The 26,508-nt window shown below is 34.0% G+C and overlaps 1 protein-coding gene across 1 annotated transcript in view; it reads left to right on the top strand.

The window, feature by feature from the left end:
• LOC112974075 (CUB and sushi domain-containing protein 3) overlaps positions 1-26,508 on the top strand; it is a gene marked incomplete at its 3' end in the record, with an annotated part of 516,764 nt that overhangs the window by 463,211 nt on the left and 27,045 nt on the right. The window contains exons 46-51 of the mRNA XM_026082659.1: positions 5,730-5,918; positions 6,327-6,473; positions 9,061-9,249; positions 16,054-16,239; positions 17,413-17,607; positions 19,299-19,472. Of these exons, the coding sequence (XP_025938444.1) occupies positions 5,730-5,918; positions 6,327-6,473; positions 9,061-9,249; positions 16,054-16,239; positions 17,413-17,607; positions 19,299-19,472 (1,080 nt within the window). The remainder of the gene's footprint in view (positions 1-5,729; positions 5,919-6,326; positions 6,474-9,060; positions 9,250-16,053; positions 16,240-17,412; positions 17,608-19,298; positions 19,473-26,508) is intronic.

The raw sequence follows: 26,508 nt of genomic DNA, 5'->3' as shown, positions 1-26,508 counted from the left end.
ACATGTGATGTGTTATGCTAGAGTAGAATTTTTTCATACCTTTTGAAGAAAATGTGAGAGTTTTTCTTTTATGCAGTACTGACTAGGGAGCTAATGGAGGTAAGGCTTCCAACAGTTTATTATCAGAAATTGGAATTTCTTCTTAATTTCAAAGTGATGGGCACGTATCTGTGGTTTCTGGCTATTTCATCCAAGTGTTAAGAGAGAGAAATAAGGACATATGGTTATAAACATTTATGACAAAGACAGAGACAAACAATCCAGCCTAAGAAAAGTATAATACGTGTAAATTAGAACCATTTTGGATCCTGCTAGTTGTTATGTTATTCCTTCATGATCCATCTACTCTTGCCATTAATATTATACCGGCTACAGAAAGTTTAAAGTACTTTCCCAAATCAGTTTGTAATAAATACAATTACTTACATTTTATTAAATGAAAAATGCTGGTATCTGGATTTGCTCCCTATCAGATGTTGTTCTCTTTTTGCAGCAATTTGAGGTAATTAGCATATCTAGAAAACACTCGTGATCAAAGATTTATTTGTTAATAGTAGTAAGTTAATTGTGAGTGAATCTGCTAGATTTACAAGTAAAGTTTTAATTTTTTGCAGTTTCTTGATAATTTTAAAAGTTTCAGAGTAGTGCACAATATAGTTACTATGAATTTAAGCATTAATATACTATTTTTTACAACTTAATTATGACTGTAGTGTTCAGCTCAGAGTTTTCAGCTGCAAGTTGAAAAATAACTGTCTTACAAATATCCTTTTCCTACATACCTGAAAAATTGGAAGGACCAGCTATTACTGCTGAATAAACTATTTCCCCCCAGTTTTATTCACAAAACAATGCAGAAGTCCTTGACAGGGCAAAAGGCAATGGGCACAACCTGAAACACAGGAAATTCTATCTGAACATAACAAATACTTTTTTTTTTAATCTGAGAGTGAATGAACACTGGAACAGGTTGCCCAGAGAAGCTGTGGAGTCTCCATCCTTGGAGTTATTCAGAATCCGGCTGGAAACAGTCCTGGGCACGATCCTGACCCTTGGGCAGGGGGAGTTGAGCTAGATGATCTCCAGAGGTGCCTTCCAATCTCGATGATTCTGTGATTCTGTGAAAAGTCAACATAATGCCTAACATTATGTCTAGTTCTTAAAAATGCTGAGTGATCTTCAATAAGAACTTTAACATTCATTATTTCTGCAAATCTGTGCATTTATTTAGGTAACATTGTATTTGGGAATAGCGCCCCACATTCCCAATTTAAATGAAGAACCAAACTTTGCAGGTACATAGGCTTTAATGGGTGGAAAAAAATAGGAACCTCTGGGAACTGCTTTAAATGTTAAAATGCTGTAATAATAGATGGGGCAAATAGATATATGTGCTGATCCTGAGGCACTCTCTCAACACGTGTTGATAAAGTCATATGTACAGTCACTGCAAGACCCAAGACAAAAAACAGGAATGATAACTTTAATTACCCTGGTTAATCTCTAGTCTGTCACACACAAATGCTAAATGCTGGATCAAATACTAAATACTAAACCGGGGCTCTTATCATTTTCAGTCTAAAGCTGAATCAAATTAGCATAATCTTCATAATTAGTAGGATCATAGAATTTAAAAAAACTCGAAGGAATTAATTGAAATATATTGAAAATGACCGTTCAAATGGGCCACCTAGAATAAGAAAGAACATAATTGTCTGTTATATTTATTTATTTAACATACAAGTTTTAAAATATGTAACCTAAATTTCTGTGTTCAAACCCAGACTTATAGATAGCTTTGTGAATCTAGAGGTAGCAAAACTATATACATAAATATATGCCATTCATGATTTTGCCAAACTACACTAATCATACTATTTATAAACTTCATATAATACTACATCATAATACTTCAATTATGCAGGCTTTAACTCACTACATAAGAGTTACCCTGTAGGAATAAACTCAGTTCTTCTCTTGGTTCATGTTTACATTAATTTATCTATTGATTTTTCAAGAAGCAGAGCATGTTTTAGTATTAGACTTCATAGAGTTAATTTCTGTTGCCTTTTACCTTGTGCATACATTAGACATTTTAGTCAGTGTCAAGCGAGTTTCTGCTGAATTTTGCTTCAGTTTTTAACTTGATTTACACTGAAGTAAATTAATAATCACATTCAATATTCATTTTTTTTTAAATCTGAATAGTGTTGCTGAACAGAATTTAAATGAAAATACTTTTGAATCTAATGTGTCACAGTAAAGACATAATTGTCAACAACCAGGTACCACTAAGAGAAAATACTGAAACAAAATCTATTTCAGATTGTATTCGCGGGTAAAGGTTAATTTACACTCAGATGCAATATTATAATTTTAAACTATATTGACTTAAATTTTCTGATGTGTATCAATTGGATGAGCATTTCTTACATTTATTGTAGGTTTCCTCCTTTAGATCAGAAAATAATCACCAATTTCCACAAGCTTATGCAAATGTCTATCATCTTCTTCTGTTAAAATAGAGAATCTCCCATACCCAGCATCTAGGTTTGCCCTTCCTTTTCCTTGAAATTAAATTCTACTTTCAGGATAAAATGAAAGACTCAGAGTAAGAGGATTCAAACTGTATTTTGCAATATAAGTATAGGATCCTGAGAAAATTCTTGGATGATGACTCTCAGCTATGTCTCAGCTACCTTAGCTCGGATCTATAAAATAACTTAGCTACCTGATTCCCAGGGGAATTCATTGTACAGAATTAGGTCTTTAAGCTCTCTATAAAATTCATGAGGGACACTTAGAAAGGGATCCTAAAACTGAGGACACTTTTCCAAGCAGTGTCATGTGGAGATAGCAAAATTAGCTGTAAATGAACTTGTGCAGCCAGATGACAGTGCTCTTCCTGACCTATCTCTCTCTCTCTCTTTCGCTCTGTCTGTCTGTCTCTCTCTCTTTCTTTCTCTCTCTACGTTTGTGTATACACATAGATATATACATAAATATATATATAAAAGCTTGAGAGGATCAGTTCTTTCATATGGTGAAGTCTGTATCACCACTGGCCCAGTGTGGTTTTGACGGCCAGATGATAGGCATGTGAGCTTCGGTTATTCTCTTGTAGAATGGAAGTGTTATAGTCAGTCCCTTCTTGATTAACTGAGACAAACACAGGGAGTGAGAAACAACTTTTTTTTTTTTTTTAATATAGCAATTAGATGATAATTTTGAAAGTGACAGATATTTTAAAATATATGATCAGATTCCTATCTCTTATGTGGGTTTTATTTATGAAAGAAGATCGCTGTTGCTTTCTTTGCTTTTCTGTGATCTCTTTTTCTCTCTATAGTCCAATGACAGTTTTCATAAAAGCCTGATTTTTCATATTTAATAACACAGCATTTTTTTCAGTGTTTCTGAGAAATATAAGATCCCATTATTTTTCTTTCTAACTGTGAGACTTAGTACTAATTCACTTTCATATAAGTGCTAGTTGTGAATATAAATGCCGGATTTTAAGGCTTCTGTTAAGCACTGTTCAGCCCTGAATAAACTGCAGGTTACTGATTCATATATCCTGAAGCAAAAGCAGTTCTTGAAAGAAGTCTCAATAGCTTGGTAATATCAACTATTTTTATTTAATTTATCAAATTCTCATGATAATACTACAGTAAAGTACCTTTCAGTCCAAGTAAAAATGCTCAGAGTGTAGACAAACCTCTTCTGTCTGACAAAATAAAACAATTCTAAGCTGTTAAGCTAAATCCAGTACTTCAAGCACAGAAGACCTGGTGGTTAATATCAGCTTTAGTTCTGTGCTGAAGCACGAAGCAGCTGTGTCCGTTAGCCTGAACAGAGCTCCATGCAAGTACAGGTTTACCACTTCAAACACTTCTTAGTTCTGATGTTTATTGTTCTATGTAGACCTAATGAATCAGGATTAAATCAAAATCAAGCCCTGTCATAATCTCCTTTATGACTTTTTAACTCCATTTTGCTGAATTTCAGCAATAGTGATATTATTTCTTTCACAAACTACTATTTATTGTGTTAGCATCCTCTATTCCCCCTTGAACTATGACAATTAATACAGCTAGAGTTGTTTTATATTTTCCAGCACAGCTGTAGGTGGGAGATGAATAACTGCAGACTGTGGTGTTGAAAATAAGAAAAACAACTCTTAGGAATGAGATGAAAGTAATATCTGCTGAACAAGCCAGCAGGGATGGAGCAAGTTCTTCTTTCATCCCTGCAGGAGACACTCTCATGTTGTGGGGTCCAGCCTTTCCCAACAATATTTTAGAGACCAGGGTAAAGCATGTTCCCTTTTTTCTTTCCTAGAGTTGACTTTGGGAAAAAGGCTGTCAGCTATTAAGTTGATATCTTTAGGGTTCATTTCTTTAAATTTCTTCTTCAGCTGCCTTAGATCTAGTCATCTGGGAAATGCTCTGTCCCTGTGTTAGAAGGGGGAAAATATCAGGTTGTCTGAACTTGTGAGTCCCCTGTACCAGAAATGTGAAAATGTAACTAAAAATCACTGATACACACATCTAGTAAAAAAGGAGGTGATATGTAGATGTAAATTCGGTATGTACGTAACATATATGACACAGTTACACAGCTGTTACACTTAACTGAAGGATAATGAAGTATATGGAGTTTAAAAAATATATATACCAGGTTGATATTTGGATTTTTTAGGTGGGGCAGAACTCACCTACATTTTTTCCCCTAATTTGATCTTTATTTTCTCAGAAGGTGTTTATCATATGATGACCTGCTGTGCATGTTTTTTAAAGGAAGAAAGTAGATGAGTTACCTAAAGTCAGCCTGAAAGTCAGGAATAGAACACCAATGTCTTGACTGCTAGTCTTAGACTTTGATTTTGAGAAACTCTTCTTTTCTTCTTCATCTGGTAAGAGATAGGAAAGAAATGGCACTATATTGTGTACGGAGACTGAGAAATAGAATTTCAAATGATTTTTATTGCAAGTAAAGGCAATAAACTAGCATTATGTGAGGTTTCTCTGGATCCAAAAGCAAGATAGCTGCATTAGCACAATTCTACTTTCTGTCCAGTTAGCCCTGCTGAGAGGCTGGGCTAGTTAGTCATAACAAAATGTCAGCCTGAAGTGTGTCTGTTATCTTCTAGGCCAAAGGCAGAATGTCTGAGTAGTGCTGCATTATACAATGTAGATATATCAATGTTTTTGAAGCTTGTTTGAGGATCTCAAAATATAGGTGCCGCTTTGCTTTATACAGACATTGTAGGAGGAATTGACTGCTTTTTATTTAGAATCTGACAACTAAAGATCACATGGTGTCTTCAATTTTGGCTTTCAGTGCAAAACTTTTCCTGGAACTATTGCTGATGGCAGTAGTAATCTGAAAAAAAAAAAAAAAAAGTCTGTGGTTCATTTTTTAATAAAGCAATTGAGTTTTTAAGCGCAGTCTAAAATGACAGCATATCTTCTAGACAATCTTCTAGACAATGAAAGAGGAAAAAGTGGGTCAATAAGTTCTGAAGGTTGCATGTTTATTTTTAAGATATATGTTATTTTAGATTTTTTTTTCTACAACTAGCTTTGTTCCTTAAATGTCAGTCTTTCTATATATATGGCAATAAAATGAACAATGCAGATATTTAAAACTAAGACAAACCTTACCAATCACATGACACATAAAAATAGTGGACTTAGATTTTTTTAAACAATCCATCTATTTCACAGTGCTCTGTCCAGCCAATGAAATGCGTCTGGATTCAACAGGAGTCATACTGAGCCCTGGTTATCCTGACAGCTACCCAAACCTGCAGATGTGTGCGTGGACCATTACTGTGGAAAAGGGTTATAATATCAGCATGTTCTTTGAATTCTTCCAGACAGAAAAGGAATTTGATATACTTGAGGTGTTTGATGGTAACTATAGGATGCACAACTTTGGATGATACTTTTTATATTTATGTGTATTTTTACATTACATCTGTGTTACCACTCCCAAATCACATTATGCATACCATAATTGATTTAAGTATAAAAAACAGTTAAATAAGCACATCTTTGGGTTTGTTGTGCTAAAAAGAATTGTTGGATTATATTGTGTTTCAAGATTGTACTGCATTAGTTATGTTTAAAAACAGTTTTGTTTCAGAACAAATATGCATTCTGTAATATATATCATATAATGTCAACTTCCATTTTTAAATGTGATTAATTTACTATTTGCCTGGAGGATGTATTTAAAGTACATCAGTTGTATGCCTATAATTTATTGTATGTGATTTTAAACTTTGTAACTCCTTTATTTTTTTTCTTGCTTACGTCAAGGACCAAATAGTCATAGCCCATTGCTCATTTCTCTCAGTGGGGACTATTCATCTTCTCTAAATATAACTAGCAATGGCCATGAGGTATTTCTGCGGTGGTCAGCGGATCATGGCACAAATAAAAAAGGTTTCAGGATAAGATATATAGGTATGTAAATTAAACTTTCTTTAATGTGTATAAAATCTCAATATAGAACATATTTATTTGTGTGAAAAGAATAATGTAAGCTGTGTTTTGTGACCTCAGTTACCCAAACTGAAAGGAAATCCAGTTTGTTTTATGCACGAATCCAATGATACTGATCTTACGTAAAAAAATAATCTAAATAGAATAAAGGCAGCACATGTGCTCTGTAGATATTTAAGGAATAGTTTCATAAAACTTTTAAATGGCATAAGCCAGCACCATTACTGAAAGAAGTAGTCTCACCCTTCTGCCACCCATCATTTACTTCCATGCATATGCCTCCATCCTTCCTACCGAATCATTGTGCAATTCAACTTAAACACTTCTGGTGGGTCAGAGAAGGAGGTGGCAACAAGGCAAGAATGAACAGCTGTAGGGTGGAAAAATGTGAGACCCTGAAGGACTGAACCCTTTAATTCAAAGCTCAGAAGCAACAAACAGTGTAAGAAGAGATCAATTGGTATGTAAAAAAAGCCAAGGTTGAGTGTGATATTAATTCAAATAGACATATTTATGAACAGTGAGTGAAGACGATACTTAACAAAGACTGATTTTTATATAATTGTTTTTATAGGATTATTATGTAATATCAATTTTTACAGGTTAATAATATTCCTTACTCAAACTAAGCTAAATCTGTTGTCATTTATGGCAATTTCACAAAATCTGTATTTCAATGTTGTAGCATGACTGAAGACACAAAATACAGAATGAAAAGTACTGGGACTAGTAGCTGCAGAACAGTTTCCGTGTCAATACTGGTGAAGTTAGTGGCATGACACAATTTCACTTTAGAAAATGGAGAAAGCAGTAGAAAATAAGTAGGAATTTTTTCTGTCTGCTGTGTGGTTTCTTTCCTCACTCAATTTTGGTTACTTCACTATTGCAGGAAAATACTTAGGCCTAGTACAAAAGTCTGTGAAATAGAGTATCAGTGTCATCTTTCCCTGTAGGAGAGCACAGATTTCTGAGAGATAAAATATGTTTATTATATAGTTAGATAAAATTCACTGTTGGCTAGACAGAAAACATTACGCTGTGCTTATTTTCTTTGCATGTAGTATCTGTGGGATCCTTTAAAAATAAGAGAAATCTCTTAATATTCTGTCTTTACTGGCAGTGTAACAAGGATATTGAGACTTAGACAGGCAATCCTAGCTAGTGAATGGTCTGTATCATGCAGAAAACACCAGTATATTTCCTCATACACTAAAGGAGTAGAAATGGCTGTGTCTCTGCTTTTTCTAAGGGTATGAGGAACAATTTGGGGTAAAGAAGAAAACATTTCCATGTTATGTGCTCTGAAAGGCCTGCCAGTGTTTTATCTTCTGCTGCTTGCTTTAATAAAGAGTAAATAAACAGCTGCATGACTCATTCCTGATCAGAGGAAGCCTTTGCCTGTGAAAACCATTGCACTGAGGTAAATAAGTAGTGGGACATGGAAAGGCTGGAAGAGTGAGCCAAGCAGCACTTCACTGTTTCACTGACTACTGGAGCCGAGTGAGGTTCTCCCCAGTTACCAACATTTCTGTAAAGCATGAAGGGAGAACTTGGGAAACAACTTCTAACTTGCTTTTCTTTCCTATGAAATGAGGAAGCAGTGTCTTAGCCAACCCATCTTGACTTCTCTTTGACCAAAAAGATCAGAAACTTAAGTTAAATTATTAAACAAACAAAATTTATTTTAAACTGGCTAGCAGGTTGTAAAACCCTTCTGGTGGACGCTGTTGGCAAGCTAGACAAAACCAAACTACTTCAGTCTCATGGACTTAATGAGCAAGGGGAATTAAAAAATATATATAAGCATAATAACAGTATAATAATCAAGTATTCTTTAATGTTATATAGACTTGCACATAAATTCTTTCAGATTAAAACAACTATATCTCTCAGTGATCTTTTTGCTCTTATAAAGATTTCTAGATGTTATTTCGAAAGCTTTTTTTTTTGCATGGTATCCAAATAAGACTTCTGTAGGGCTTCTCAGGTTCTAAATAAATTACAAAGAGAAGAAAATGCAGATGCAGTGTTTTTGCTACATATTTTAATGGCACTCATAAATATGATTAAACTCTGTCTTAACTTTTGCTAGTTCATTTTCAGTTCACAGAATCCAGAACTTGAAAGAAATAACTTTGCTAGGACCAGAAAAAAAAAGAAATTTGAAAAGGGTTATGTGTAGGATGCCCTTGATGGTTCCTTCTTCAGAACACTTTGTACACTGCAGAAACTTATGAGATTGCATTAAATTTCACCATGGACTAAAATTCTATGTGTTGTTCAGTTTAAAAAACAAGGTGGTAAAACGCAGTTATACAAATGAGCTATCACTTTTCACTTCCTCTCAAAGTATTGAACCCTGAAGCCTTGATAAGGCCCTGTTCTTTCACCTTTATACTCAGTGTTTGATGAATGCATGATGAGGGCACAAAATACAACTTTTAGTGATACATTTCTCATCTCATTATAAGATATCCACTGAGTTCAATAAGAATTGTCATCTGGCTCCTACATACATCTTTTATTTATTTAATATTTGTGTTTAAAGCTCTCTATTGTAGTACTCCAGAGTCCCCTCCACACGGTTTCATTGTCAGTCAGACAGGCGGACAGCTCAACAGTGTGGTTCGCTGGGCTTGCGATCGAGGTTTTCGGCTCGTTGGGAAAAGTACTGCTGTATGTAGGAAGTCTCCGTACGGTTATTACTCATGGGATGTTCCAGTCCCAGCTTGTCAAGGTAATTGTTTCATGATAAAATAATATACACTCACAAACTCTTTTTTTTTTCCTTTTCTAATGTAAGCTATCAGTTTTCTGATTGATTTAAAATGAACATGAGGTAATCGTTTAATGTTCATACCTCTGTATGAAAATGCTTCTACCCATTAAACCTTACCAAATAAATGCATTTTCAGCAAATAGTAGTTTAACAGAATCTGCTAAGGCTGGCAAGTATCAAGATAATTTGCATCACTGTGAGAAAAAATACAAGGTTAAAATATAAAAACACTCAAAATATTCATTTAAAACTTAATGTTTAGTAAAGTTCATTTAATTTGTCTTGTTTAGTTCTGCTTTAAATTTTTAATTTTATTTTTCACTCTAATTCACACTTTGTCATAATCCAAGAATATGTAAAATGAGGAAGCCTAAGAACAGGATACTGGCCAAAAGAAACATTACCTTTGATGCCATTCTAATCTTTTGAGGTTTAAATGTAATGAGGTTTACTGTGTATTTAGTTTCTTCTGCCTTAAAAAAGCAAAACATGTTTTCCTTAGCAAGGAAAATTAAATAACTATTTAATGTCCATTGAGATTGTATTCTAATTCTTCCTTTCTTAAGAAGAATGCTTTTCTGCTTATAAATTGCACATGTATTTGTTCAGTTATCTTTGTTAGAATTTATTAATGAAAAATTGCAGATGTGATGTCTACGTTTTGTACAGTGTTTTATATAGCAAGGAATTTCTGTTGTTCTCTTATATAAGCTGAGGAAAACACTGATTGTATTTACCTCTCAGATAAGGTATTTCAGCTTTGCAAATCATATGTTCATAGAAGCAATAAACCTTCTTTAGGATATCCCAGCTAAGTATTTTGACCAGATGCTTGCAGACATTTTATTCCTATTGACCAGTGGAGAGAAATGCTATATAAATGTTCAAATTTCCCACAAGTGTTTTTTGCCTTTGGAACTATGTGTTTCTGAAGCATAACAAAATAATCTCAGTTTCAAAGCTTTCTGATAAATTTATATTAATATATAAAAAGTGTGTGTGCATTTTTCAAAATTGAAAGTCATCAAAAAAAACCCCAAAGCAAAAACAGGCAGTGTGTTTCATTCCTTAGCTTTTTCTCCTTCTTGGTCTATGCCTGACACTAGTAATTGAATGTCTCAAATAATGTTGAATGAAAAAAAACAATATAGCCTTCCACATGCAAATAGCAGATGATTATTGCCAACAGTATAGTAGAGTTCAGTGAACAGAGTTCAGTAATGGCAATAGTTGCACTACTCAAAGATAATACTTCAAGAACAAGTGGAATTAAGTGCTTAGTAATCTCATGGTGTCTGATCATACAAAGACTTTTAGACTAACTGTTGCTGTAATGTAAATTTCAGTATAATATACATATTAATTTAATAGCAGTTAGTTATAATTGTTCATTTAATGAAGGTTAACTTTGATACATGATATGGACTTCATTTGATTCTTCTAGCAAGTCCTTGTATGCGGGAAGTGGTTTGCGGTCATAATATATATGCCCTGCAACTCATGCCAGCCAGCTCATTAGATTCAACATAAACATTATTACTGCAAAAGCCCCTCAGAAATAACCTGATTCAATGCATCACTCCTGCATCTAAGCTTTCCCTTGCCTTGCCAATGTGAAAATTATCCCGCATATGGAAGATTTACGATACAACCTCTTGTATCAAAAGATTGAGAACATTGTCAGTAAATATCCCTAATGTTCTTTAACAGACAATATCCAAGGCACATTCCTTTTATTTCTGAAAAGTACAGCTTCGCCACCAAGTAGTTCCAACTCTTTTAACTGTGGGTTAGTGGTTTTTAGAACTTCATGATGTGGTCATTATAATTGCCCATCACATTTTTATCCTTCACAATTTACCAGCTAATTCTGCTTCACATTTTCACATTTATAGCATAACTACCAAAGCCAATTTAACCAGTTCTTTCACACATCCCAATTTTGCCATGGGTGACCGTTGTACACACACAAAAAATGTGGCACTTGCAATTTTTTTTCAATTTGCAGAATGTTTTTAAGACCAGTGCAGCTCATTTTAATCTATTTCTCTCCTTCTTAAACAAAGATTATCAGTCAAATCACAGTAGTTGTTACTGACATCATCCTTTAGGAAATGAGAAATCTAAGGAATCAAAATTTGAGAATTCCTTAATATATTGCCTCTACAATCAGCACAGCTGGCATTGTTTTTAACAATGCTATCTCCGTTTCTCTTCAAGCATTTTTTACTGCTTGCGGAAGGTTTTCCTGACTGTGTTTAAACCAGTGCTGTCTCTCTACATTTCTCATTTTTCATCTGTACAATTATCGAGTCATCACTCTGAATGCTCTCCTGTAGCTAATGAATGCCAGTAGCCTTTTTCACTGCTACTTTTTGTCAAGATTGAGAGTTATGTTAGAGCAACGCGTTTTTAATGTTCTTATTCTTACACCTATATGAATAGAAATCCTGATCTCTAAACTTCTAAATATATAATACCAGTCATTCTTCAAATCACTTGAGCTACAGAACTTTAACTGAAAAATCCAGATAAATAACCTTACGAAAGCTTTTTTGTATTATGTATAGACCCAAATATATCTTAGTAGAAAATACTCAATACAGCAGTGAGGAATCAAAAGGAAAAGCCTCAATCTAAGACTTCAACAGTTAACTGAAACCTGCTTCAAAGTTAATATAAAACCACCCTTTTCCTGCCATGAAAAAAACTAAAAGGAACTTGCTTCAAACTCTAATATAAGTATAGTAGTGGCAATAATAATTACTATTAAATACAAACTTTACTGTTCTAACTTTTAGATACTAACTATTCTGTTTTTAAAGAAATTATAATATGAAAGTATTGTCCATCCACGCATCCATCCCAGTTTTAATGACACCAAGCCTCTGAAATCACAAGTCAATAAAAGTTTCCCGTGGTTAACTAAATTATGAGAATTGATTATGATAAAGGTTTTAAAGAATGAGAATTAACATGCTGCAAGAAAGGAAATTAAAATTTTATACTTCATATAAATGTAAGCATATTTACAAGTGATAAAGATTCTCAGTAGCTTCAAAGTATTTTTAAAGCATTTATTTTTCTCTCAGTTATTGCTTACATTTTACTTTTTATCCCAGCGTTACATGATCCTTATTTTTAATGATGAAATATTTCTCTTGCAAATAAGTGTTGTCTCACACAGACCCCATCAGAAATCAGTATTAATATTTCATAATTTCATATAAGGATTACTGGCAAATGGTTTGGCAGAAATTCTTGGTCAAGTTGTTGAGTAAACAAAACTTGTAAAATAAAGTGGAATTCAGAAGAGTTAAGTAGCTCAGAAATCTAAATTGTCATACTTGTGATTGTTAAGCAAATGATACTAAAGCATACCAAAAAAAAAGGAATGAAAAAAAGGCTGCCTTTAATGTTAAAATTGTACTATCCCGACTGCTATCTACAGGTATGATTTTCTCAGAAATGATATTTTTGTCAGGTAAAATGCTAGAGTGCGTTTATGGTAGTCTGGGACCAAATGTCTGATGTGTAAAGAAATTATCTTCTACCTTTAAATGTTTTTAGAGATGTTTATAAGTTTGAGATAGCCATATTCATATACATTAGTTAGCTATATTAATTAATAATTAATACAGCTGTGTTAATGAACATCACCTTTTAAAGTGATGTTCAAGGCAATTAGTTTTCATAATATTTCTTCATTCTTCATGGGTCAAATGTCCAAGTAATTACATTCAGAGGAGTATGCTCCTGAATATTTTCAGAAGTAGTCTTGCCTATGTTTGAAATGCTCCTGGTAAAGGATGTGAGCCGTCCTTTAATTTTACCAGTTCTCAGCTGGTGTCAGCATTGGTGCTCAGTATTTTGTCTCCTGGAGGAGTAGAAGGTACCTACACCTACCAAGTGGATTTTTTTTTTTTTTTAATGAGTCAGACTAAATCCAAGGATCAAAGGTCCTTTGTACAGTGGATAGTAAGATTTTTGCTTGGGAAATTGTCATTATCACAGAAACTTTTAGTTGTGCCTTAACATTTAAATAAGGATTCTTAACAGCTTTATCCCAGTCCCATGATAATATGAAATTTCATATAAGTCTTTGGAAGGTGCTGGTGGTCCTCAAGAACTAGTAAACTTAAGGTCTTCCAAGAACTTCATGTGTACATCTTTGAATTTGGCGCTGTGTTCTGAAGCTGGTGAACAAAAAATAGGTTTTAATGTTCTAGTTATGACTTTTTTAATACCCTTCTGACATCAGTTTGCAAAAACATGGTTTGTAATGTCCAAGCTGGTATACAGTGATCAAACATTTCAGTGATAAACTTGTTTTTTTGTGCACTTTGGGTATTCTTTATTAGTCTTTTTTCTTCTGTTGGGTTTTCAGATGAGGCAATACTTTGCTTTAATCTTTTCACTTTTTCTTTTCCTTAACTAAATCTTAAATTTCTGTGCAAGTTTGCACACAAGTAAAATTCAGCTCATAACTGCTGACAACTAAATGTCTCAATAATTCCTTGATAGCTTTAGTGTTTATATAAAAGACTTGTCGAGGATTTGGAACGTTGGGATGAAGCTTATTTTTTAATAATTTAAAGTTAAGGGAAAAATATATTTTTCTTGTGCCACAAAATTGATTCTGTTAACATGGATGGTCTTGCTCAAAATTTATCTAGTTCAGTCACTAATGGAGACTTTTGAATATTGAAGGAGTCATCATTAATCTCTATGGTAGATATGAAACATTTGAGGTATATATGAAACACCTGAGACTGTATATTTTGCTGATTGCTTAAAGGGATAGAATCTGCAGTATGTGCACAAGTAGTGCTATGGCCTTTGTTGGTCCTCAGGACCATAAGTCGCTCTGGGCTCTTCCAGTTTTTATACTCTGCTGGAAGTTGACTTTGTTGTTACCGGTAATGGACTGGGTTCTGGAAGCTCCGTTATAGTCTGAAACTTCTTTTTATTGTAGATACATGGTTGGAAAGGAGGTGGTATACTTGGCCAATAAAAATCTATCAATTTATAGATTATGGCAAGATGAGTCATGGGGTGGATGTTGGTATCATTTAGTTTGACTTGATCACCTTGCTTATACCAGCTTTTGCTTGTCTTCCTCACTGCAGGGAAGAGGTCTGCCTAATATGTTTACTGCTCTCATCCAAATTCTTGAGGAATTTGAGATACGATAAACACCATCTTTGTCATATGTTTTAATTTTAGTGTCAGGGGGGTTCTGTTTCCTTCTTTGGTAGTATCAGGTGCGGTAGTAGAGCTTTGTCAGATGTTTAGTAAAAGCTCTCCTGGACCATCTGTTTAGTTAGCTTGTCACTTTTGATCTTAAAATTATGGAAGAGGTGAGAGGTTAAAGTCTGAGCTGTCACTTTTGATTCACAGTGTTTTACTAGGATCAGCAACTCCAAATGTACAGGAGAAAAACCAGGCTTTGCAGCTAGAATTAGTGAACTGATAGATTTTCCAAGTTTTCTTTCATATGCTTGGAATTCAGTAGAATTCAGTGATGCTCCCAATGCCTTCACTGCATCCAAATCACTGTTTTTCTCTTTTTCTTCTAAAGGCATTTGTCTTCAGTTTCCACTAGATATAGTAATAGCTGTGAGATATGTTTTATGGTTACTTAGATATGGTGATGAACAAACTGATCATAGTTTTCCTGGATCTTTTCAATACAGTGTGTTCCATCTTTAACTTCACAAGCCATATGAGATTTCTTTTTATGGAAATTAAGCCTATTTTAGCATTGATTTTATCACCTCTGTTCTGCAAGTTGTGATAGTATTAGTGCTTTTCCTCCATCTCAGCCACGATTATTAGCTTTGGTGCAAGGCCTTTTGGTACTGTTGTTATACTGCTTATGAAGGAGATTCGGCTTGCATCAGGCCAGCTCACAGCAGGGACAACAGCTGCATGCCCTCTCTGTCCCAGCTATTTATACATAGTCCAAGAGGGTCCAAGAGGCTTCACTTTTCATATCTCTGTACAAAGGATAGGTACCTCTTGTAGGATTCAAAATTCCACTTCAAAGTAAGGTATTTCAGTGTTAAACGTGTAAGTAAGTCCTTTGTTTTGGATTTGGTCTGTGTTTAATGGGCGGTGTTAAAATGCAGAAAAGATTCAGTGTTCATTTTATACCAAAAAAAGGGAAACTATTACATAGAGTCAGATCTTCTATTTGTGCTTTTCCTCTGCTGAGTGATATTAAAAAAAAAACAACATTGCTTGCATTTTTATTTGCCAATTTTAAAATATTTACAAAGAGTATTTTATTTCTGCTTTGCAAGAGAAAAAATAGAATGTTGAAAGTTAGTATTAGTGTCTTGCCAAAGGTTACACAGTACATCTGATGCAAGAAGCCAGAAATACAAACTAGATTTCTAATGTCTCAGTTTGGTGCTTTGTGCATTCAACCATGCTGATAATATTTTTTCCGGATATTCTGTATTGCATCTTCTGTGATTATCTTCTGCACTTTGAATGGATAGCTGCAGGGTTATGAACTATACTCATTTCTACCTCCTCCATTGAGGAAGATATAATAATGGTCCAAAAACTTTCTGAGGTTTCATCCCTTAATTTTAAGATAATTAATATTTCTAGGCTTAAAACACACATTAATAAGTTAAAGAGCCATTTGTATGAATATGTGACTGTTGACAGCACAGAGCATAAACCCTTTGAGGCAGGAGGCAGCTTATAGTGAAGAACCAATAAAAATATTTTGTGTTTCTCTTTGATTAGCAATATCTTGTGGAATTCCTAAAGCTCCAGTAAATGGTGGAATATTAACCACAGATTACTTAGTTGGCACCCGTGTTACTTACTTTTGCAACGATGGGTATAGACTATCATCCAAGGAACTTACTACTGCAGTCTGCCAGCCAGATGGTACATGGAGCAATCACAACAAAACACCTCGCTGTGTAGGTAAGAAATATGTAAAAATTCTCCAGGGAATAAGAACCTGACTGTACATTGTGTTTATTTATCTAAGACACAAAACTTTGCATTACTTAAACTTTCAGCTTCTGGTTGCTTTAACCTGTGAGTCATTGGTGGCATTAAGTTATTTTAATCAGATATATATTGAAGCATTCTGTGACAACAGAAGAAGGAGGATACTACACATCATAGAATACACTCAAGCTGATAATTAATTTTCAGCTAAATCGAAGTTTATGGTTACAGAGGTTTATGCAAAACTCAGCTCTTTAGAGAGCTCCTATACTGCTAAAAAACCCTATTCACTATCCAGAATTGCAAAATCTCTGGTATTTCACAGTTCTGTGAAACTACTGCTGATTATTTGTATCTGGCCCATCATTATAATCCTCCATCATCTAAAATCCAGGGAACATCACTGAAGAGAAAATGTATGTTCAGTTCCAGGGAGAAACAGATTCCCAAAAAGTTGTAAGTGGGATATGAACACATAGGTGATCATAAGACTGACACAGAAATGTCAGACAGAGCATCAGATATCCATTAAGATTTGCATCGTCTCACTCAGTGAGATGTTCACCCAGTGAACTTTGGAGAAGGAAACTTACCCTATAATAGTTTACAAGGATTTTCACTTTTTTCTTTTTTTCTTGTTCTTATAAATTAGTACATTTCCTCATGTCATTTTCTCTATCTAAAGAAACAACATGGATGGGGAGAAAGAAAATAGATTGTAGAAAGGTGGTGTGTTTTGTTTTGTTTTGTTTTGTTTGGTGGTAGGAAGAACATGTAGAATTCAGAGGTGAGATAAGAATGCTTTTCTGCTGAAAATCGATCCTGCATATCAATATTGCTTTCCCTGTCACCAAAGTGCAGCCTCCTGAAATCAGACTTTAAAATGTCATAGACTTTACCTAGGTGGAAAGTAATTCCTGCATTAAAATTCAGCTAGCATTTTAGTAAAGATTCTCATGTCTGATCAAAAGTGGCATAGTAGTTCCATGACAATGAACCTACGTTGAATTTTTTCAAGAGCCTTGTTGTTCAAACATAATGTCACTATATTTAAGATATATTTCTGAATGAATAATTGCACATATTTTCCTAATTTCAATGTACTAAGCCAGAAATAACTGTGTGTTTTTGTTATTTTTAAAGTTGTTACATGTCCAAGCATCAATTCTTTTACATTGGAGCATGGAAGATGGAGAATAGTGAATGGTTCACATTATGAGTATAAAACAAAAGTAGTTTTCAGCTGTGATCCAGGCTATTATGGTCTGGGACCAGCATCTATTGAGTGTCTTGCTAATGGCACCTGGAGTTGGAGAAATGAGCGGCCTTACTGCCAAAGTGAGTACACGTTATATCTGTCTGTCTACATCTGTATCTATCTACCTCTCCTGTGTAAGCTTCAGATAAAAAATATTTTTATAAAAATACTTTATTCTTACTTAAAAATGTAGAAACTTTTCTCAGGCACAGTTCCTGGGTATCCTGGAGGCTATTATTTATAAATAAAATCCATTAGGCTTAGTGACAAGGAAATGTCTGTATGCACACTTCTGGATTTTTAAGTTCCCTGTCCCTAAAATATACAAATAAGTCATGAAGAATCTTTTTCTATTTTGTACATGCTGGGTATAAACCAGGGAGAATACTTTTGTAGGTCGGAAATGCTGAATAGTCTAGAAAAATTCTAAAACTTTGCATCCTCCTTAACACTTGAGAAATAAAATAATCCCCCCTTTCATCTGGTTCCCATATAGTGTGCAGGTCCACATCTTTCCCACCATAATTTGATATCCTAATTGCCTGCAGTAACGACTTCTCAAAAAAAAAAAAAAAAAAGTAGTGAATATTGAGATACCCTATGGAGAGATACTTTAAACGAGGAGAACAAAATAATCCATCATGTGTGGCTTTAGTTAGCGCCTTGTGAAAAGCAGACTCCTTTATGTATTTAGACGTCTGTGTTTGAAAATTACGGCTCTATAGGTATACCTGAAAACCACACAAGTTTTCCTCTGTAAAATACCTAATAACTCGCACTCTAATAGAATGAGATGTGATCGTGCTTTTGATACATGTATCTATATATACATGTGTATGTAGATACACAATTATTTAAAAAAGTGAAACAAAATGTGTAGATAATCCAGAAAACTGCAGTTTGTTCATATTTAGAATATATTTAAATATTAAATAAAAGACGGAAAAATGCAGTTCAGAAAACAAAATATTTACTTTGGAAATTAACCTTATTTTGGAGTTCTTTGCATCCTAATGGAAATTTCATTTATAATGTGGAGGAGTTTTCTTCTTTTTAAGTTAATTGCAGTATTTGGCCTCTGCTAGTGTTAAAATATTGTGTATATATCTACATGTATATCTATATATATGTTATATAGATCTATATAGTTTTGTCTGCAATATTACTGCTTACCTATTCTTCTAACATAATGTGCTCTGGCTGCTTTCACCCACTGATAATCTAACATCTTGTTCAGTAATAGTTTACTAGTTCGTAAAATTTTTAAATAAAAATTCTTATTTTGAATGAGAAACTGTTTTGAATTGTAACTAAATGGCAAGGAATTCCATGAAAATGGTTCGTTTGTTGTTGCAATGCATTGTGAGAATGGAAGAGCAAGCATTTTGGTATCAACTAGAGGATAAAGATGACAACTTTTCAAAGAAACAAAAATATAATTTAAAAAATGGCAACAATATTAATACTGAAATAGTTTAAAAAATTGCAAACAAAACCAAGGTAATTAAATAGCAATTTAGTTAATAACATTTTGAGCAGTGTGGTTTTTAAAAAATTTTACAGAGACAATTTTTTTTTTTCAAATTTTGGGTATTATTCCTGAGGAAATAATAGTCTTTGTACACAGAGCTTTTCATCCAGTTCTTCTACCAAGCAGAATACATCAGGCTGTGACATTTATTTAGCTGGTTGATAAGTATTACATACTGTTGCATGTGTGTTTGTGATACTCAAATACTTCCTTTTGCTTTGTTTTGTTTTTGCTGTAAAGTTATTTCTTGTGGAGAACTTCCAACACCTCCAAATGGAAATAAGATTGGAACTCAAATCACATATGGATCTACAGCTATATTTACTTGTGATTCAGGATACATGCTAGTTGGCTCTGCTGTAAGGGAGTGTCTCTCTTCTGGACTCTGGAGTGGAATTGAGACCAGATGTTTAGGTATGGATAATGATGTCAAGGCTTGCCTATTTTCTTTTCCTTTAGCAGGCAAAAGCAAGCAAGGCAAATCAACTTGTCTCTTTCCGTTAGCCTTTCAAGCACAGGTATTGGAGAGAATTCTGTATTTTATGAATTTGTGTGGCTGGATTACTGTTCTTTTCAAAAGATAACTATGGTTACATTTCCAGAGATTGAATTTGTTTTTCAACTAGTCTACATGCAAAGCCTGTGTCATTGTATTGCTGCATATGACTCTAAAGTTGACCTGTGCATACACAGTAAGTCTGATGGGCTCCAAAAGTGTCAGCTTTAATACTTACCTGTAGTAAAATGACTGYGTAGTATACCTGAACTCAGTGGTTATAGAATTATCTGTACACATGCAATAGGAATAGAACAAAAAGATATGAATGTGGAAACTTGGACAGGAGCACTGCAGCTTTATCGTTGAGGAAAAATCACTATGCAGTTGATATTTATAAAATTTGACAACCCTTTAGTTATACACATTTAGGCAGCTTCACTTACTTAAAATAGACAGACCCCAGTCCCTCAGCTGTTCATGAATAAAATGTACATGTTATCTCAGTGAAACAATTTCAGGGCTTCTTTTTAATGTATTATTATCAAACATACTTTGTTCTGGGTTATTATGTTAACCATAGGGGCATCAGTTTTAACTCTATACACAACTGATGTTTTAGATTCAGTTGAAGTTAAAGTGATGATAGTGTTCTGACTTCAGAATGGAGTATGAAAGTCATATTGTCCCTTGTTACTTGCTTAGGCATGGAAAAATAAAAGAATATCTATGAATTGAGACTTTCAGAAGTATCTAATATATACAGAAGATATGTAGGTTTATTGCAAAATCCCTTTGCAGATTGCTGTTTACCTTCTCGACTACTTTCCATCCAAAATAATTTTCCTTCTATAATTCAGCATTATTTGGTGCAAATCTTCACTTAAGCTTAACCTGAATGATTCATGAATAAGCAGTGTTACCTGTTAAGCTCCATATCTGAAGCTGGAATTTTTCCTGGCACATAATCGAGGGCAATACAAGGATTTTATTTATGTTCCACTTTTAGTAGAGAGGAAAAAAAAGAAAAGATATTCATGTTAGATTTTCTTTGATTTTTTAAGCTGGGGAAAATGGTAAGACAGACTGTTAAATCTAAAAAAACTGAGGCACCATGGGATGTGTATAATCAAATGTGCTGACTTTTTTTTCACAATTACATGCTCATCTATTAAGGTTACAGCTTTTAGAAGTTTGGAGAAATGTAAAAATTTTCATCAGAGAAATATGAATCTAAAAAAATGCCAAGTTGTGTGCTATTTGTGAGCAGCATTTTGGAAAGATAATAGTTTTTAAGAATTTCACCAAAATAACTTTATGTAAAGTGAAAATCCACATAGAATGCCTTTATTTTCTCCTTAGCTTATGCCTGTAGAAATGTAAGAAAGGTCTAAAATAGGCTTAAGAATATTATTTGGTTGCATAATCTTTAGCTGAAATTTAAAAGAAAGGCTCTGAAGTGATCAATCTTCAGATAAAACATGTTGTTCTTCACAGAAGGTATTCATTATTGTTAAGTTCATACACTTTAGTATCCAGTAATAATGAATTGTTAACAAAGGTATTAAAATAATAATACATAAAGAGGCAGGAAAGTAATATAAAAGGTACCTGTTGCATCAATCTGATGTAATCACCATAAATCTTCAAATCTTGATGATCTTATGGTATTTTGTTGAAGAGAGGATGGATAGAAGTTTTACTTACAGAAAGAGTATATAGCATATGACTTTATCACAAGATAGAGCATGTAAAAAATAAAAAGCTAGTGACAGAGCAAATTTATAAAAGGGAGACAGTAATAACTAGCATAGTTGCCCTTGCAGCAGCACTGGCTACCTGCTGTGCTCCATCACTGCAGGAATGAGCTTTCTGAAAAGACTGAGCCTAACTCAGTTAAATTCATGTATCTCCAACTAGTAATTTGAGACTTAAGGTAGACAGATGGATGGAGCTAATGACAAATCAGAAGACGAAGACTTGTTTAACAAGGTTGAGAGAGAAAATGTGTTGTTGGGAGGTGGAGAGAATGGAGGAAATGAAAGGAAGCAGCAAAGAAGCTGTCAAAGTCCTGGGCAGGCATCAATAAAGAAGAAAAAGCTCCCTTGGACAAAGGGAGTTATATGTGGTAGGACCTGGGAGGAAAGAGCAAAATGCATCAGGAAGATATACAGAGTTTGTATTTTGATGATCCGAGAAATATATTTGTGTGCAAATTTTGAATAAATTCTGGTGCTTGTTTTCAATCACTGAAAAAAAAAAAGAAATTTCACTTTTTGCTTTCAAAGCTTTTCTCCTCACAGCCTTTAACCTTTTTTTCACCATTTATTTTGGAGCCTTTGCACTTTTGCTTACTGAAGAATGTAGTCACTCTTGGACTCAGGTGGCTACCAGTGTATTTGTATTTTAAGGGTTGAGTGTTTGTATTTTAAGGGTTGAAGATGCCTTTAAGAGTACACTTAGGTACCTTTCAGATGACATTAATGAAATCCTGCAGCATAAAATAGTAACTTTTTCCATGTGTTCAGTTTAAAAATACCAGTTATTTGTTCAGAAATTCTGATCAAGTCTTTTAGGCTTGTAATTGTGTTAGACAACTTCATTTTCATTCTGGCTACATGTAAGCAAAAAAATATATGAATTTATGAAAGATTAAAGAAGAACATAAATATCCACTACAGAACCTTAACTAATTAGTGCTGTACCTAATCAGATATAGAAGAGAATTAAGAGCATAGACAAATTTTAAATCACTAAAAATATTGACCAAATCCAAACTGTGTTACAACACAAATGCAATTCCATGGCTTTGTGGGGAGTAGCACATACTTTTAATGACAAGTGTAATTGGGAGTCTCAGAAGATCTTGATAATTTTCACAGCCCATTTTTTCTTTGTCTTCCTGCTTCCGTTCCTGCTTCTTTTATTACATGGAGAAGAGATAGATATTACTGTCTGGACATTGAATTTTAGAAGACAGTAGATGGCAAAGACAATCATTAAGTTTAAAACAACTGCTCTCCTTTCTGGCCTCATATGTGTCCTTTTTTTTTTCTTTACATATACAAGAAGCTATTGTCCGATTTATTGGATGGGTGCAGAGCACAGAGGAAGCTGGCATCCCTATTCTAGTACCCTTATGTCAAGGGAAAAGGTTGAAAGGCACAAAAGGTTCAAGTACCGAATGGGAAAGAATTATTAGACAGCAATAAAAATATTTCCAAAAGATGTCCATGCAAGCTTAATAGTGGGAGCATTTTGGAGTCATGTCAGTAAGGGGACCCAAAGAAACTTGTTATGATCTGCATTTCTCTCTGGTCCACTGAAGAAGAGGAGGACGGAAGATTAGTGTTTAGGAAATGAGAGCTTGAGGAAGTATTGTAAAACATTTGATACTACAGGTAGATCACGTTATACCTACTCCTGGCTACAGCTGTAGTTTAGGTTGATTTTCCAGATTAAGTCCATAGTTGCAATAGAAAATTTAATGGTAATTTTAAGTATGAATTATTCACTTGCTGATATTCCAGAGATTTGAAAAGGGATTATGAAAGTCTGCCTTTGTATTGTTTTGAGTTGGGACTTATCTTTTTTTAGAATGCCTAAATTACTATGTTGTGCTATGTGAGTAGTCATATTAATGTAATGACCTTGGTTTAGCCATCACTGACTACAGTGGAAAACTGAGCTCTGGATCAGTGTTCTTATTCTCCATGATAGCTGTTGAGAAGAAACAATGTTCAAATAAAACAAACAAAAACAACAATGAAAAAAACTCACAAAGAACTGAAGGCATTCTGCTGTGGAAATGTTAAAAACAAATTTTTGTTGTTGTTTTCTGTACCAAAAACATTAAATCAGTTTCTAAGGAAAAAATCTGTGTAATAAATACTGAATAAACATTCAAAAGTATAGAAATAGACTTCTATCAAATATCCTGTTTATACAAAGTTAGTGACAAATCTCTGTATTTTGTACACTTTCTTCAGGGAAAAATATTTAAATATTTGATGAAAAAATTGATTATTGTGTTTCTGTTTATATGAAAACCTAACACACTCACATTGCTTATAGTATCTGCAATTAAAAATATTTATAATATCAAAAGTGACTGCTGATATATTAAGAAAAAAAATTCTTTTGAATAATTTTAATGAAATATAAAAAGAGCAAAACCATTAATGTAAGGTAAATAAGAGCAATCACTGCTTTTGATGGAATAACAAAAGAAAATTATATATCTCTTTTAGATATACAGACTCACCTACTTATGAAATTATTTAACGTATATAAGGAAAACTGTTATATAAATACACGCATCCTGTTTCTACATAATGAGTTGTACTGCAGTGAGGTCTGATATAACCAAATAGATGAAGCTCTGTCAGTAAAGAATGTTTTCCTCTTCCCAAGTTAGCTTTTTTATCATTTTAACATAACAAAGGGAATAAAATTCACTGGCAAATTTCCTGGCAAATGCCTAGGAAAATTTCTGTATCTCATCTCTGTTAAACTTTACCTTAGCAGCAAGAAAAAATTGTAAGTTTAGAAGCCAAAGAACTATATTTAGTATGTGGAAAGCATAATTTTGTTTGCTTTCAATTAGTGACAAGAGTAACAATGTCAAATAAAAAATATATTTTCATAACTAGAAAAATATTTTAAGGGTTTTCTTTTTATTTACTTATTTCGATGTCAGTCGAGCTATTATGAGACAACACCTAGAGCAAGAGCAGAAATATAGATTATTTTGTACTTGTCATAGTACTTTTGTATTTTTAATTGAAATATGAGTGATGAATAAAATCTCACAGCATTTCCTGTGGTTTCTCCTAAACTGAGATTTTTTTCCCCTTCTCCTTCATTAGCTCTATTTTCAGAAGTTTTATTAATCCAAAGGAGATGCTCTAGATGAAGCATTATCAGAAGATCATTGCTATTACAGCATAGTTATCTGGGGAGCTTTTAGCCTTTCCCTTCTGCTACTGTAGCTTGACAGGAGAAAATATATAGACATTTTCAGAAACCTGTATGATTTTTAAAGTCACTGTGGATAGAAGTTGATGTGGTGGAGATCAGTATATGCTGAAATGAATTTTCTTGAGGTGACTTTTGGTTTTTAAAATGTATCCTATATTATTTTGATTTCTGTTTCAGAAAACCTGGTTACAAAAACAAAGTAAAACTAAGAAACAAAAATACAGCATGCAAAAAGCATTTCTATAAGACCGAATTCTTCATGTACGTAAAAGCAGCAATGGGTTTCTCAGCTTTTTCCAAAGTATTCGTATTTCATTCTGAGGCCTTACTCATTGTTAATGTAATTTACAAAGTTTCATACTTATCTTTGGGGGATCTGATTTTATTAGGTTTCTCACAATTGTGTTAGTTGCATGACTGAATGTAATTTTGGAAGATGCTTAGACATCACATCAATGAAAATCATGTAAAAACTAGGATAAAAAAGGATAGGTTGCCTTCAACTAATTGCAGAACCCATTGGAGGAAATATATCTTATCCAAGCTTCTCTTCTTGTTTGATTCATGAGCGTACTCCAGCTTCTTCCTACTTTTTGAGAGGTCTGAATCCCTTCTCTTCAACTCGGTTGGACTACACTTACCCCCCATTTCATAAGTCCTTCTTCTTTCTCAATTCTGCAGACCTCTAATCACATTGATAAAACCAATAAATTGATATTCTCTCTCTTTTTTATTTACCAAAAGTTATTGCTGCCATTTCCTAAATATGTCCTGGGAAGAATCAGCAATTGCTGCAATGATATGTCTGCTCAGTTCTCCAGGTGAATATTAAATCCGAAATCAAGATAAACAATAAAATATGATCACCTTTTTAATAGGTCTCTAGCCCTTATTTAATATATCATTATATTTTATAGTTTATCTTGACTTTAGTATAAGTATTCACTTGGAAAACTTAACATGCCTATATAAAATGCTAAGCATCCATATGAATTAAAATGCAGAAATGAAGAATGATGTTTACTTGATCGATAAAATATGTGGAGATGTTTCTGAATATGTCACTAATACTAGAGGAGTTTTCAATAAGCAGAGACAGCAAGCATAAAAAACTAATTTGATTAGACTATTAAATGTTAGCATTTATTCATACTTGCAATACAGTGGTCTCTGGAATGCCTTCAATCTCTTCTTTTAAGAGAAATAGTAGACCTTACATACCATGGCTTTGTCTGCATTAGCCAATAGTCTAGTACAAAGGAGCAGATCATGAGATTGAAATAGTTGGTGCTGAATCCCCCGTATCTGCATTACGTATGGTTCTGAGATTTTTCCTTGGACAATATTTAGTCTGGTCCTCTGAACTAAATGTTCCCATTACTCACATGGTTTTAAGTTACCAAAATGTCCTGTTATTAATTTAGACTCTTTTGTGCAAAAGGAGTTGGAACACATTTTTGGGGCACTTAGAGTCGACCTTCTTGTGTTTCTCCTCTGAAAGGAGGCTGATTTGTCCATAACAAAAAAGCTCTGCACATGTAAGAGTTACATGGAGGGTTTGAACTAAAATGCTAATGTAGACAGGACCTGTGAACCTCAGTGAGAAACTGAGGTTCACAGATCCTATCTGCATTAGCATTTTTGGCTCAGTTTTTCTCAACCCTCTTTGTTCATACACAAGTTCCCATTCCAAGCTCTAATGAGGCATTTGTGATAGAGCCCATTACAGAATCACAGAATCACAGAATCGCTGAGGTTGGAAGGGACCTCTGGAGATCATCTAGTCCAACCCCCCTGCTCAAGCAGGGTCACCTAGAGCACATTGCACAGGATTGCATCCAGGCGCGTTTTGAATATCTCCAGAGAAGGAGACTCCACAACCTCTCTGGGCAACCTGTTCCAGTGCTCTGTCACCCTCACAGTGAAAAAGTTTTTCCTCATGTTCAGATGGAAGCGTCTGTGTTTCAGTTTGTG

The sequence above is a fragment of the Apteryx rowi genome, unplaced genomic scaffold, assembly GCF_003343035.1.
Source record: "Apteryx rowi isolate R43461 unplaced genomic scaffold, aptRow1 scaffold_589, whole genome shotgun sequence".
NCBI classification, from domain to species: Eukaryota; Metazoa; Chordata; class Aves; order Apterygiformes; family Apterygidae; genus Apteryx; species Apteryx rowi.
This window is presented reverse-complemented; position numbering and strand designations above follow the sequence as displayed.